Source organism: Mauremys mutica, chromosome 12, assembly GCF_020497125.1.
Source record: "Mauremys mutica isolate MM-2020 ecotype Southern chromosome 12, ASM2049712v1, whole genome shotgun sequence".
Taxonomy (NCBI): domain Eukaryota; kingdom Metazoa; phylum Chordata; order Testudines; family Geoemydidae; genus Mauremys; species Mauremys mutica.
In genome coordinates, this window is record NC_059083.1 from 80,867,783 (window position 1) to 80,883,819 (window position 16,037).

At 40.5% G+C, this 16,037-nt stretch overlaps 1 protein-coding gene and 1 long non-coding RNA gene across 8 annotated transcripts in view; both read right to left on the reverse strand.

Moving 5' to 3' along the window:
• RPTOR (regulatory associated protein of MTOR complex 1) overlaps positions 1-16,037 on the reverse strand; it is a 284,447-nt gene that overhangs the window by 121,205 nt on the left and 147,205 nt on the right. For all 7 annotated transcript variants that reach the window (XM_044983138.1, XM_044983137.1, XM_044983135.1 and 4 more), the window contains 2 exons: positions 1,518-1,618; positions 102-246 (listed from right to left, as the gene is read on the reverse strand). In XM_044983138.1, coding sequence (XP_044839073.1) covers positions 102-246; positions 1,518-1,618 — 246 coding nt within the window. The remainder of the gene's footprint in view (positions 1-101; positions 247-1,517; positions 1,619-16,037) is intronic.
• On the reverse strand, positions 8,744-8,992 carry LOC123345989. The gene is made up of 2 exons (XR_006572896.1): positions 8,918-8,992; positions 8,744-8,884 (listed from the first exon to the last, which is right to left on the reverse strand). It is a non-coding gene; the product is annotated as an uncharacterized LOC123345989 (long non-coding RNA).

Consider the following 16,037-nt stretch of genomic DNA (forward strand, 5'->3'; position numbering starts at 1 on the left):
TCAGGTGATAACAACCTTGTATGACAGCGGCTGTTGAAATCTCCCCAAGGCATCTGTACAAAGCCTTTAAAGCAAGAGGTACCCTGCTAGCAGTGACTTACCACATTGCATGCATATAGGTTGGAGGTAGACGTGGGCTGCTGACAGGGGTACAGTTGTAAGACCTCATAATCCTTTCTGCCAACAGGAAGTTACGAAATAAACTAGCCACCAGCAGATCCTGCCTGAAGAGCTTCTGGAAGAGATCTGCAGAGAGATAATGTGCGTGTGACACAGGTACCTTCAGTGATCTGTAAGAAGCATTTTGTACCAGCAGACACAGACACACACGAGAGCTGATCAATGAATATTTTCCTCCAACAAAAAAATACACAGAAAAGCAAAAACCCAAGACCTCCAGAAATAGTTTTGCTGTCACTTTACACCCGCAGAAGGATTAATGGGCACTGAGTTTGCCTGACAAGCGTGACAACAACATCTCTACTGAGAAGTCACACTTAGAGTGGGACAAAGTTTTTTGACTAGTTTCTTCACTGAAAAATGCAGTTTTGGTCGACCAAAACTATTTGTGAATTTGAAATGAATTCGCTGAATAGTTTCAGCCAGAAAAAAAAAAAATCAGGCTAGATTCACAAAACAAAGGAATGGGAGGTGATGGTGGGAGAGCCCACCTTATAACTTTTGGCCCAGTGGATCTGGAAGACCCAGGTTTGAATTCCTGCTCTGGGGCAAGGACATGAACTCAGGCCCTACCCCAATTGAGTGCGCTAGCCACCACCACCACGTCTCTCTCAATTTCTCCTGTTGAAGCTAATCCACTTTGTATAAATATTCACTGGAGCAGGGATTTGAAGCCTGGTCTCCTCATTCCAGGAGCGTGCCCGAACCACGAGGCTACAGAGTCAATCTCATGCTCTTTCTTTGGCCCAATGACCATTCCAAGTATTTTATGCAAAGCACAATAGTTTCAACAAGAGAGATGCAGAGACACCCACCTCAGAATACCCTATACCTTGGTGGTTAGGGCCCTTGCCTGGGAAGTGTGAGACCTAAGTTAAAGTGAAGCTAGCCCTTTACAAATGCCCAGAAACAAAACATTCAGGTTGTACTATACATTTTCTTTGAACCAACACTGACTTTTTTAATTCGCCTTATTTTATTTTATTTTATTGGCATTTTCTAATTCAGTTTGACCAGGACTGAATTTATTCCCCAACTTTTCAGAATGGCCAGCAAATGAAAATCAATTATTCACCCAGCTCTACACCCACTCTTCCCTCTCTCCACTTAGAAAATGAATACTTTCTGCCTTTCTGTTGTTTTTCCCTTTCCCAGGCATGGACTCTTTCTTCTGGTGTCTCACCTCTGCTCATGTTTTCTCCACCTCTTTTGTTATCAGACTCTCTTTCTTCCTTGTTTTATTAATCCCCTTATCTAATTTCCCTACCCCTCTACTCTGAGCAGGCAGCACTTGTTCCTGGTGAAAACATGCACTGTTAACTGCCAGACAGTCCTACCTCGTGGCAGGACATTCCATGCAATGGTGTCTGTGATTGCTGTAAAGATCCAGTTCAGTTCTCCCAGAGGAGTTCTCCTGTCATTCAGTCTGCCAGGAATCCTACAAAAAAGACATTTTTATTAAGTATGTTACTATTTAAATATATATATGCATGCATGCATGCATGCATTTAGGTCATACCCAAGGCCACAGGTGTCACTATACTGTTGCTTTAATTTTATTAAGAGAAGTTGCTTTGTTCCTCCACATTCACCTCCTTGATTTCCTTGTTTCAGTAGGAACTTTTTCCACATATCAGTTTACCTCATATTTTGTTCCCTACTCCAGTTTGCTGCTTTTCACCTTTCCATCACCTGAATATATGAATTAATGGAGGATTTAAATGCCTGAGATTCTGAACTCCTGTAACAGCAGCTATGCCTTCTACAGCACTAAGGGAATTTGCTAACAAACTTGCCATGTCACTGAATATTGTGGGGGAGGATGGACCAGACTTCAAAGAGAAACTGCTGAGCTCCAGTTCATCTGCAAATTTGACACCATCAGCTCAGGATTAAACAAAGACTGTGAATGGCTTGCCAATTACAGAACCAGTTTCTCCTCCCTTGGTTTTCACACCTCAACTGCTAGAACAGGGCCTCATCCTCCCTGATTGATCTAACCTCGTTATCTCTAGCTTGCTTCTTGCTTGCTTATATTTACCTGCCCCTGGGAATTTCCACTACTTGCATCCGAAGAAGTGGGTATTCACCCACGAAAGCTCATGCTGCAAAACGTCTGTTAGTCTATAAGGTGCCACAGGATTCTTTGCTGCTTCTACAGAACCAGACTAACACGGCTACCCCTCTGATATATATTTCTTATGTATCCATTGCTATAGCCTTCAGGTGCCACCATAACAAACTATCTGAAAAATACGTCAGGTAAATATTTAAACTCACTAGGTGGCTTCTTATTCCAACAGAAGGGGTTTCTCTAAGCAAAAGGCTTTCTGATGAACAGGTCAGCATTCCTGGAAAGCAATAATGGTACCCACTGGGCCATCAAGATCTGCATTACTGTGTAAAATTTTAATACATGTATCGCACAAGGACTTGATTGTGAAAGAGACATTCTCTTCATCACTATCAGAGTTGCAGAGCAGGGAGAGATTTTTAAATAGTTTTCAACCGAAAAACTTCTCCCTCTCAAGATTTTCAGACACAGTCACCTTGAGAAGCTCCTTCTAGCCAATAAAACCATCATAAAACTGCTGCTGAAAGCATGCATTTTGGAGCCCTGAGTAACACAGAAAACCACACCACAAGCTGAGGCAATGACTTTTACCGCCACTTTGGCTGCATTTGAGCTCTGTGGTCTTTCAGAAGTCATCCTGCCTGTTCCACTTAAGCCAAATCCAGACGTTTAGGGTACAGATTATCTCAAGGTTCAATGCACAACCACTTGAATCCTCCTGGCTGTAACTACTTGCTACTTGCTTTCAAAGTAAAATATTCAGTATAAAAATCTTCTGTCCATGATGTTTAATATTCTTTGATGAGAACAAAGTCCTTTTCACTAAAGGATCAGGGGCATTGCTAATGTAATATGAAGGGAGATGATCAAACAGCAGCTATTACCACTGCAGCTGCAGGCTGTTCTCTGGCCTATGTGGGTTGGTGGCATAAATCCACTTGGTTAACATTCACATCCTCCAGTCCTCCAGATTTGGGATATGAAGTTCAGTCCCACCTCAATGAACAGGAAGATCTTGTCAGCAATACACACACGGAGTCTACATCACAGTGTCACATTAAAAATGCTGAGGAACCAAAATTTCAATTTTATTTTATTTTTGAAAGGAGAAAAAAGAACACTGAACAACTCCTAGCATTGTAACCTTCCAAACAGTGATCTATTGCCGACACTTCTCCTGTCTTGGGAGACTCGGAGAAACTGCAACACCAGGGATTCTCATCCATTGCTCATCTTTCAGTTGTAGACAGGACTTTTCCTTTTCTTCAAGGAAAGCACTGATAGGCTCCACAAACCTATTTAAGACATTTGTGGTTGATAACTACCTAACAATACAGTAGAAAGAGACGTTAGGTTTGTCTTCAAGATCCATCAATTCAATGAAATTTTTGTACTCTCAATGAGTCTTCTCATTTGAATGGATTAAACTGACAATTTCTAGGACTATTTTCATAACATTTTCATACTTGAAGCATCTGCCTGTGAGATGGTCATGATGGATGATGCAATGAGCAGGGAGAAACTCTGGAAATTTGGGATCACTTTTTAAGAGTCTGATAAGGCCTACTTTTTCCCCCCCACCACTGCAGGTGCTCCATCCATTGCAACACTGACTAGTTTATCCAGTGGTACATAGGCATTTGTCAATGCTTTGTCAAGTGTGTTCTTTATGTCAACATCACAGGTCGTTTCTTTTAGCACCACTAAGTCCAACATTTCTTCTTTCACAATTACATCTGCAGAAACATAACGAACAAATATCGCTAATTGTGGTTTATCTTGAATATCTGTGGATTCATCGATAGCTAGGTTGAATGCTAGAGAATTCTTTAGATCATTTTGCATCTTGCTTGCAACATCGGCACTGAACTGGGAGCGCTGCCTCTCCACAACGTGGCACAAAATTGGAATTTGCTGTATTAGTCGTTGAAATTTGGTGTTGCTTGGATCTAAAATTGCAACCAATTTCTGCAATATTCTTCTTAACAAATTCTCCATCACAATATTGACATTTAGCACAAGCAATATTCCATGCCATAACAAAACTAGCTTCAGCTGTTGGGTTAGCTTCCTTACTGAACGCAGAAAGTAGTGTCTGTTGACTGCTGAGGCATAATTTTAATGTGGGTAGCTTGTTTTTCCTTAATTCTGATCCAGGAAGGTACTTAAACAAAAAAATTTGTGATTTGTTTTGTAGTGATGTTTCAAGTTGTTCACTTTGTAGTGAGAGAGCAATGCATTGCAGATTAGGCACAGGGGTTTGCCAGTTTGCTTGTGAATGCAAAATCTTCCTTCCATTCTGGCTGAAAATTTTGGTTTTCTTCTTCATACTTGCATTTCTTACATGTCATTGTCATCCACAAAATTAATGTAAGGCTAACAAATATAAAACTATTCAAATGCGACGTATGGACAGTAAACACGGCCTGTAGTGTGCAGCACGCATGGAGATCAGAGCACATGAGGTGTGCACAGCACTACAGTGACACGATTTCCTGTTATAATGAGCATGTGCTGCTGAAGCAGGAACCTAGGTGTCACCTACAGGGCTGAAGCCCCCAGCACCAGCTCGCCTCCTCCTATGGGGCTGAAGCATCAAGCAGCGGATCCCCTCCTCCTGCGGGACTGAAGCCACAATCGCTGGCTCACCCCGCTGCAGGGTGATACCCTAGCCTCTGCCCCCCTCCCCACATGGGGCTGAAGCCGCGAGCACTGTCTCGCCCCACTGTGGGGTGAAGCCACCCATTCCCCCATGGGATGAAGCCCCTTGCTCCGCAAGCTGCAGCTGACCCTTCGAAGAGCCACATGCTGCTTGCACTTTGGCCACGCCTGCAATATTCAATGTTAATTTTCCATTGAAATAATGATAATCATTTAGTTGGATTGCAGTGTTTGACTCATCTAAAATATTTAGCAAAATTTCACGATGCTGCTATCTAGGTATTTATTTATATGCGCTAATGAGAGAATTCTTTTACCTTAACTTTTTCTGTATGTTAAGAATATTAATAATTTTCATAATCTTATTCTTTATTTTTATACTTAGCAAAAAATCTTGATAGGCCCACCAAGAAGTGCACATGCTTAATCTAAGCAAGCGTGTCATTGGTTACTGGAACCTTTGAAAACCCTCCTCTTATCCTCTCCTGTATGTCACACCTAAAATTTAGACCCTGATCCTACCAACACAAACATGTTTAACTTTAAGCCTTGACTTCAGTGAGACTACTCATCTGCTTAAAATTAAGCATTTGCAGGTTTAGGGCCTTAGATTGTAAACTCTTTGCGGCAGGGAAAATATCCTTCTAGGTATTCTGTGAAAATCTAGGGTGCTATAAAATAACTCAAGACAATATCAATCCCATTGAGCCTAGTCTCAAAATAAAAAAACACTACCCAAAACCAGAGAGGAGTCACAGATCCAGAAAAAAAACCCAACATAATAGACAACCAAAAGCAGAACAGAAGCCAGCAATAACCCACCCCATCCTGCTACCATTCAAGTGTCTTCAGATTACTCTTCAGTATGTTTTTCTATAATAAAATGAGTAATTCCTACATGGTTCACAATCTGTCATTTTAACATAAACAAAAACCGCTAAGCTCTCTCTCACTCCTTGAGTTTAGGAACTACATTACTTTTTCAACTTTGCATGATCAGTCTCAATACCTCTCAAAGATTATACATATATCCTTTAGCATGAAGAAAATCATCCTGGCAAAATTAGCATCCCAAATTGGGCAAACTATCATCACAGATTCCCCTCATCCACCCCAATCACACTTCTGTAACACTCGTTCAGACTCGAAAAGTCTGGAGACAAAACTAAATGATGCAGGTGAATTTATCATTTGCCTGTTACCAGCCATCTTCAGATCATCCACACAAACATGTGGGAAGGGATCCACAATGTCCAGTGCAGGATTCAGAAGGAGTCTGTCTTCCCTTGTTGTAACTCAGTATTTCTCAAGCTGCTTGAAATTAACTTTTAGAAAAATCTTGGGTTGGTTTGGAATGAGAGGAAAAATATACATCTCTAGAAATCGTGTTTAACTGCTGCCGCAGAGGGAACACAAGAGAACATAACTTCTTCAGTGAAGGTTCCATATAAATATACACTTACATTCCAGACAATACTCAACAATAAAATAGTGAAGTTATATTAGTATAGCTGGAATTCAAAAGCATTCCTTGGTCAGGTTTTTTGGTAGGGCAAATATTGATCCTAAGCTACTTGTCTGTCCCTTTAACTTAATTTTCAAAGCAAGTAGAAAGAACTCACATCAGAGCAGAATTCAGAATACCAAATTTCGGTCCACATGGGAGAGAGAGAGAGATTTCCAAGAACAATTTCACACTTAATTCTCTTTATTAAATGTGAGATGCACAGAGATGTGTATTTTGGCTGGTGCTCTTAGCTATGAATGACAGGCTGAAATAGGAAGTTATCTGGCCCTACCCCCTGTTCTGACACCCTATGTTACCTTGGGTAAATTGTCTCTCCATGTGCCTCAGCTTCCCCATGCATAAAATGGGGATAAAACTTTTGCCTACCCTCTCCTAGTGTTGTGAAAATTCATTAAGGTCTGCCAGTGCTTCGGAGATGCACGTGCTATATAAATGTTATGTATTATTATTGGGTGAGAACGTGAACAGGAGGAAGCAGGGCTGGCTCCAGCTTTTTTGCCGCCCAAGCGGCAAAAAAAACGATTGAGCTGCCGCCGAAGAAGAGAGGGAGTGAAGGACCCACTGCCGAAGTGCTGCCGCCGCAGACCCGGACGTGCCGCCCCTTTCTATTGGCCGCCCCAGGCACCTGCGTCCTTCGCTGGTGCCTGGAGCCAGCCCTGGGAGGAAGGCAGGTACATAAGTGCTTAGGCAGTATTCTGAATAATGTCTGTCTACACATATACCAGGGCCTATAGATTTTAAATTGCAGCTATCAAACATCATTAGAAGGTATTTGACGGCACTGTTATTCTGCATGTTACACAGAGACTCAATTAAGTTTGGAAAAATTAGCAGGATAAATCTTTGCATTAAAAAAAAGTCAGCAATGCTTCTGTTCCTAGATGAGACGTCCTGATCTCCTGTCCTGTGACAGCAGTAAAGATTAAACTGCTTGTGTTGCCTGGATGACAGGCTGAATGATCTGGGGAAAGGGCTTTTATCTGAATACGATCTGATAACAGTCAATCTCATCTTTGCCTGGGAATCAAATTTTAACTTCAGAGGGGAACTGGAGGAGCAATTCTCAACTCTCAGATGCTTAAACAAAGATCAATTCAATAATAGGGATAATTAATCAGCCAAAAATTGAGTAAGTCCATCACCAACCAACCTTAGAAACTCAATCAACCTGCACTGAAATTCAGCAGTATCAGCCTGTACCCATTACTTATGGGAGCTGCTGCCTAATGCTACAGAAAAAAATATGGAATAAAAGGTTGGAGGAAAAGTAAAGCATTTCTTATTTCCTCTCTCACAGTTTTATGATAAAATAAAAAACTGATTGCTTACATTAAATAGTCTAATTTCCATCCCCCTTCAGAAAACAGAGTTAGCTTTCATTTTGTTTATTTTTGCAGAGTTCCACTGAATACGCAGATTTTCCTTAGACGTGAGTATCTTAATTGTTTTTCAGATAAAGCAATTTGCAGAGATTCTCGGTGTATTTGCTTGCACACTGTGGGACAAGGTCTTTCAAGGCAGTCCTCTGACCATAATATTATAAATGCTTTTTACCTTTTTGGGTATGTGGCCACTAAAATAAACAAACATGGAATGAGCAGAAGGCAGCAAAGCTCCACAAAGAGTTTGTCCCATGTGGGATTTTGCTGCCTTCCTGGTTTCACTTCTCCTGATGTCTTTCATATTATGTTTTGACAATCACTGGAGAGCCCTTGACATCAAGGACCAAGCAGACTTCATTTCTAAATCTAGGCCATAAACAAACAAATAAATAAAATTTAAAAGGGGGAGGGAGGCCACACTGCCTCAGCTCTTGGCTGTGGTTTAACATATCTACAGTATCCATTGCTTCTTCCATCAACTATTCCTAACAGTCACTTTTACAAAGCCCTAAATCACTGCAGTATATTGTGAAAAGTGCGGACTACGAAATGCCAAGGTCACTGAACTTGTGCCAGGTGCAACTGTCAATGTCCTCAGAAATTTAGCAAAATCCTGTGAATCACTTTAATTACAATGGAAACATTTACTTCAAAGGAAGCCAGGTTTCCCCCCACTCAGTTGGTAAAAGCTTCACCGCATTAACTTTACTATTGCACATCTAATGTGTATAAAATTGAGATGCACATTAAAGATGTAGTAACGGGAAACAGAGACGGTGCTGCAGAGAGGCGTCCTAGGAAAGTCCCGGACCTTTTCTTTTATTCCCTTTCTTACAGACAAACAAAAAGGGGGAGATGTGGGTACAAGTGTTGGCAAACCACGCTGTCCCTGCATTGAACCTTGGTATTGTTCCCCTCATAGTACGGTACAGTAGGTACACTCTGTTATGCAAGTCTTAGTTACACGGAAGACACAAGACAATGGCCCATTGAGGAAAGCCAGCCTTAACCAATTAGTAGGAAATAAACAAGTATATCAATCATGTAGTAATGAGTAACCTGTTTGATGTCAATCATGTAGTAATGAGTAACCTGTCTGTAAGAAAGGGAATAAAAGAAAAGGTCCGGGACTTTCCTAGGACGCCTCTCTGCAGCACCGTCTCTGTTTCCCGTTACTACATAAAATGTATGGCTTACATGTTAGAACAAGATGTTATAGTTAATATTCTCTGATGCGTTCATAAGCAGTGAAAGGGAAAGTTCAAAGTTGGGATGGTTATCCAAATCTACAAACTTGCTCCCGGCTAGGTCCTCAGTCCAATTCTTACCATTTTCTCCTGCCACTAGTATAACCACTGATCACTCTCCTGCCTATCTTTTAAGATCTGGGAAATGTGGTGAGGCAGTAGGTATGGTAGCTCTCTCTGCTGGGCTCCAATCACCAATGCTAATATTTACTAGCTCTCTGGGGCTTCCTTGTTACTTGTGTCTCAAAGAGCATACGTGAGGGGAAGCCCAAAGGGTACACAAGTGCCAGAATCTTGCAGTGTAAGTCATTCAGCTAGAAAGATACATCTGCACGTCAATGGTTAGTTCATTCAAAGGGAGCATTTCTCTCATTACCATACAATCACGCGGCTGATACAGAAAGGACATGATTCTAACGGATTTGGCTACCTCCTGAAACCTAGCCCATCTCCTTGAGACAATCAACAAAAGAGTTAAAGTTCTGACAGCATTTATCCTGGAATGTTCTAAAACTTTGTGTCTTTGTTTTCAGTCCTGCCATCTATCTTTATTAAGCAATGGAACGGTGTTGCCATGAAAACCATCTTGTTGAGTATGATCTTTACTTCGCATACACAATAAGCTTTGCAGTAAACAAGCGCCTGGCTCTTTATCTAACAATGGTGATAAAACTAAGTGCTCCATTTCAATAAGAAATGATTCATTGCCAAAGATAAAACTTTCTGGATCATCATTCTTAAAGACAATCTAAAAGTCTTCCCCACCCCTCAACTCAAGTACTAATGAGCCACGTTTGTCAGCTAAGTATAATGACAAATTGTCACTACTATCCTTTGGTTGCCGACATGTTTAAATCTCAAAATATATTTAAAGCCAATTTTTGGGGTCTTCCATTACACTGACTAGAAGGAATTCCAGGGCTGTGAACTGCCCAGCTTTGGTCCAAAGTTTGCAGTCTTCAAAAGTGAACTAAGAATTATATTTCCTCCCAAGTCAATATTACTTTCCCCCACCGTTTCTCTCTCTCCCTTTCCTACACACCTTGGACTGTTTTTATTCGGTGTGTTCATGACTATTTTAGATTGAAGGGTCTTTGGGGCAAGGATCTCATTGCCTTATAGACCAAGCCACACTACTGATGCCATCAATAATATTTCTTTCCCATACACTGAGATATGCACCTTGCTGGCTATTCCCATGCTGCAAAACAAAACAACCCAAAACCAGTTCTAGCGTCGTCAGAAAATTTTGGAATAGATTACAAAGTCATGCTGGGCATACTATATAAAAAAATCATGTTTAGTGTTAGCAACAATTTTATTTAAAAATGGATGAAGCCAGTGCCGTTCTTATCAAAACATGAACGGGTCTGATCCCCCTGACGCTTTCAGCTGGAATGAAAGAATGTCCTTGCTAATGGCTACTGAGCAAAAGTGGCAACAGGTGGATGGAGTTTGCTTTAAATAGATGAGCAAGAACTTGCTGGACATGCTAACCCTCAGGAAAGAAACGTGATAAAAGCAATTATCTTTGATTTCAAAAGTAATGGAAGGGAGCTGAGAACAGAGCTGTGTCGTGAGAAGAACAGTTTGATTCTGACAACTGTAAAAGGCCCTTCATGGAATTCTAAGGGGAAGTGCGAGTCACATAAAGCCTCGTTCTTCCTTACTGACATGTGGCTAATACATGCTGGTATCCAAGGAAGCACGCAGCCAGCACCAGGGGAAATGAATTTATACAAAATCAAAGGCTGTTAAAGGGAAGGATGATCACATTCTGAACGCCAAAGTACATGATCAGCTGAGCATACAATAAGAGGAAATTAGTGCTCCAAATGTTTGAAACTGAGCTTGTTACAGTTCCTTGCAGAAAAGGTGTCTTCATTCCCTTCTCCGACCAGGTTTCTTGGTTTTCTGTTTCTGTTGAATTTTCCCTAATGGAGTGGAAGCGGGGAAGAGAAAGAGAGGGGAAGGGATGAGAGGCTATTTTGAATGTGTTCGGTTTTGTCTTAAGTTGAGTGTGTGAATCTCATGCTGATTGACTTTCTGCACTACATCTGCCTTCGCGTAGATTTTCCCCTCAGACATCTGCCAGTGGGTGTATATCATGTGACCTGGCCACTGTCATCTCAGTCCAGTCCTGGGTCTTTCTTGAATAGACACTTGCTAATCCCAACAAATTGTGTGTTGGTTTGGGATGTCTAAAAATTACTAAGCGTCCTTGACCTACTCATAGTTTGAACTGGGATCTCCAGAGATGAAAAACTAAACTACTATTAACTAACTAATCACACTACTTTGCCTCCGTTCCAATCTACAGTTCTAAAGGCAACTCGGACTAATTAAGATTCTCTGGGCATTTGTTATTTTGTTACTTTACAGCATGATTTCTACATTTTTCCCAATTACTCACATTCTTTCTGCTGTGCAGTCTCTTTGGGTTTTGTTTTTCCCACTTCATCTCTAAATTAGTTCCTTGTGAATCATTACTCATCTTATCAGTGACTGACAGACACTAATGAATTACTGATTTCCAGCCTGTGACACGCCATAATAGTTATAATGGAAACAAAGGTAATTTTAGTACCAAACTTGTTATTTCTAGTAATTTTTGTAAAGTGAATTTTGCGCTGTTGAAAGGTGCTTGATTGTCAGACCTAGAGACTTGAGATCTGTGTTCTCAAAACAGCTACAGAACAGGCAGCAGCAAGGCAAGCTATACTGCTCCTGCCTATGTGACTCAACCCTGATCTGCAGGGACTATAGGGTTTAGAAGACTGTCCATGTCCCACAGATAACATGGTATGTCTGCTAAGAGGTGTAACAAAACATTGGTGGCAAGGGAATATGATTCATGTCAATTGTGATGGTTGTTTTTTTTTTACCATGGATATTTGGTCAATACAAATGATTGTAACCATTAACTCATTTCAGACAAAAAAACTGAACAGCGATCAGATGAGAGGGACTTCTGCTCACTAATTATCTGTACCAGACACCAACAAATGGCCCCGCTGGAAAAAAGCACTCTACGTCATTCTCAGTCCCGAGTTTCCCAGGTTTCCTCACATTCTGTATGTTCCTTTTAAAAATTGTATTACTTAACTCCAGCATTAGTTCCAAAATATGGATTATTTTGGCTCCCTCTCAAAGAATTGATAATATACATGTACTGTAGAGGCAGCAACATGCTTATTCATCAGGCTGCTGGGTTAGCCTAGATAATTAGAAATCTGGGCTCTTCAAGGAAGGTGCAGAGTAATTTACTCCTAAACTCATCATCTTAATTAGAAAACAAACTCCTTTCCCAGGTTTAAAGACAGCTAAATTATAAATTACAGTATGCGCTACTGTCTAGCTAGACTTGTCATGGGACTATAATAAAAACATGTGTTCTCTATAATTGATATCTTTATCAGATTATGATGAAAAGGTTTTAATGTTTGCTATCCTCAGGAACCTTTATTCAGAACATTTTTCAGGAAGGCAGCTCTTCTAAAAAGTATGTTATGGAGATATCAAGAAGGAGCAAGAACTCAGAAAAAAACTCTTGTAACAAGTACCCCCTACAGCACTGTGAGGCGTTTGAGTGCAATACTGAGAAACGCTTGATTTCTGGTCTCAGCAACAGCAAAAGAAATATACTAAGCAGGGTGTGGTGGCCAGAGCAAAGGACTAGAAGGCCAAGCAACTGTTTTGCTTTTTGATCTAGGGAGAGTCATCAGTCATCTGTTTCAGGCAAACTGATCCTTAAACCTGGGTAACAAAGAACAAGCTCACTGGAAAGCAGAGGTTCACCTGCACTGAGCCATAGTTGCCAATGGCTACATAAAATCCGAAGTGGCTAAGAGGTCCAAGAGCAAGAGCAAAACCAGCAAGCCTTAGGAAGGACAACCGACTTTACAGAGTGGAGTTCTGACTCCTACCCCCCATTTTTTCCTTCCACAATATCTCACAAATCTGACCCTTCCCCACTTATCCCCAAAACACTTGTCCACACCCTAGTCACCTCCTGCCTTGACCTCTGCAACAACCTCCTCCATCTCTGACCTCCCTGAAACCAATATGGCTCCTCTCTAGTACATGCAGAATTCCTGGTGCAATCATCATTTTTCTCATTCGACCGGACCATGAACCTGCCTCCACTGGTTCCCACGAGTCAGTAGTATTGAGTTATAATTTCTCATCCTCAACTCTGGGACCCTTAGGGTGACCAGATGTCCCAATTTTATAGGGACAGTCCTGATATTTGGGGCTTTTTTATATATATATATATAGGCTCCTATTACCCCCCACCCCCGTCCCGATTTTTCACACTTGCTAACTGGTCACCCTAGGGACCCTGGAGAATTCTACCTCTGTGAGTTCAATCCTCGAGGGGACCATTTAGGAAACTGGGGTAAAAATCTGTCTGGGGATTGGTCCTGTTTTGAACAGGGGGTTGGACTAGATGACCTTCTGAGGTCCCTTCCAACCCTAATCTTCTATGATTCTATGATCTTTTGCATACCTGCTCTGCCGGTGATGCCCAGCTTGATGTCCCATTAATTTTCCTCTCCCATTTCTGAGCTTTTTTCTACAGCAACCTTTATACATGCAATGACTTCCCAATCACAGTTCACCAAACCACTACCCTCACCTCCTAAAAACTACTTACTTAATGACACCCAGAAGGAATTAATAAATCCAATAATAAATTAGAAATGGAAAATCCATTAGCTTGCTCCTCTAGGTTCTACCATTGTGTTCTTTCTTCTAGATCAGGGGTTCTCAAACTTCATTGCACCACAACCCTCTTCTGACAACAAAAATTATTACACGACCCCAGGAAGCTAACCAATTGAATTCCTTGAGTCTGTCAGTATAAGGCATGTTTTCTAATGTTTAATCATTCTCAAACCTCTTCTCTGAATCCTCTCCAATTTATCATCTGCAAACTTTATCAGTAATTATTTGATATTTTCTTCTAAGTCTCTGGTAAAAATGTTACATAGAATAGGACCAAGAATCAATCCCTGCAGAACCTCCTAGAAACTTGCTTGATGATGATTTCTCATTTATAGTTACATTTTAAGACTTATCAGCCCGTTTTTAATCCATGTGATATGTGCCATGTTGATTCTGTATCATCCTACTTTCCTAATCAAAATGTCGTGCAGTAACAAGTCAATGTCTTACAGAAGTATATTACATCAACACTCTCTTTATCAAGCAAACTTGCAATCACATAAAAAAATCAAGTTAATTTGACAAGATCTATTTTCCATAAACCCATGCTGTTTGGCATGAATTACCCTCCTTTAATTTTTTATTAATCGAGGCACATCTCAGCCATTTAATTACTTAGCTCAGGATCAAAGTCAGGCTGATAGGCCTATAATTATGAGGGTCGTCTACCGTGCCTTTCTAAATAATGGAACAACATTAGCTTTCTTCCTGTCCTCCGGAACTTCTCCAACAGTCCAAGACTTATTGAAAAATCAGCATTAACATTACAGGGAACTCCTTGGACAGTTCTTTTAAAACTCTTGGATGCAAGTTATCCAGACCAGCTGATTTAAAAATGACTAGCTTTAGTAGCTGCTATTTACCATCCTTAGTTACTGTTGGATGGAAAGTACTTTATCACCCTCATATAACATGAATGCATCATGTGGCTTTTTCCCAAACACAGAACAGTAATACTTATTGAACACTTCTGCTTTTTCTACATTATTATTAACAGTTTCACCATTTCCATCTAGTGTTGGATGAATACCATTGTTAGGATTCTTTTTGTTTCTAATATATTTAAGAAACAAGATGTGGTTCTGGAGTCTCATGCTAAGTAGACGGAAAGGTTTGACAGGATAGGTTTTGCTAATTGATCTGTCACTTGACCAGACATGATTTTTTAGCACTGTGGTTAATGAAGTCAGAAAAACTAAGAAATTATTTTGCCACCTCCATTTTTACTTATTTTTCTGCTTCTGTTGTTTGGATAGCTTACTGCAATCCAGAGCATTTACTAACATGACCACAGCATAGACAGCTACCAATTTCATGCAATTTCTATACAGCTTGCTGAAACAAATTCTTCTAGCTTTAAGTATTTAGAATTATTATAAATCTAGTAAAATCAGTAACGTATGTTAACTCTCTCCTAATGTTATGCTTTTATATCATGTGGACTCATAACATCTGTTTGGCCACAATTTTTATATAACTTTGCTCTAGATAATACAGAAAGATTTTAGTAACTGATTATGTCACCAATTTACAGTGCTTAGGATTTTGTTCAGACTAAAGAACAAAGCCAACAAAGTAAACCGCTCCCCCCGTTCCCACAACATCTGCCTGTTTTAATATACTCTGACTTTTCTTATTCCATTGCTTAAAATGCTGCTATTGCAACAGCCATGAAACAGATTCAGAGGGAGAAGTAGAAGATACAAGTGGCCCAGGTGGGTTTAAAATGACACTGGTAGAGAATACAGCATTTTTGTAGTCATGTTTCCCAGACCCAAAGAAGAGTTCTGTGTAAGCTCAACTCTATCACCAACAGAGGTTGGTCCAATAAAAGATATTACCTCACCCACTGGTAGAGATGTCAGTTTTGTCATTTTCAATTTAGAGTTATACAAGGACTCTTAGCCTCATTTGCCTTGAAAACACAAAAAGATGACCGCAATAAGGACAAGTGTATGTCACCCAGCCAAAATACACAATAAATCAAGAAACCCATCTTGGCAGCCAGCTCGACAGCTTTGTCAATACTTAGCGGTTTAATGATTAATCCCTTTCCCCAGCCCCTTAGTTTATGATTTTACATCTTTGAGAATATTCTGAACCCTTCTGCCCACTGCCTATTTATAAGCACTATAACACATAGCTGCCCAGTTACACAGCCTAGATTTCCTGCATTTTCAAGTTGAGCTAGGGGCTTCACACATTGTATTCCCACCTAGCAGTGAAACAGAACCGAT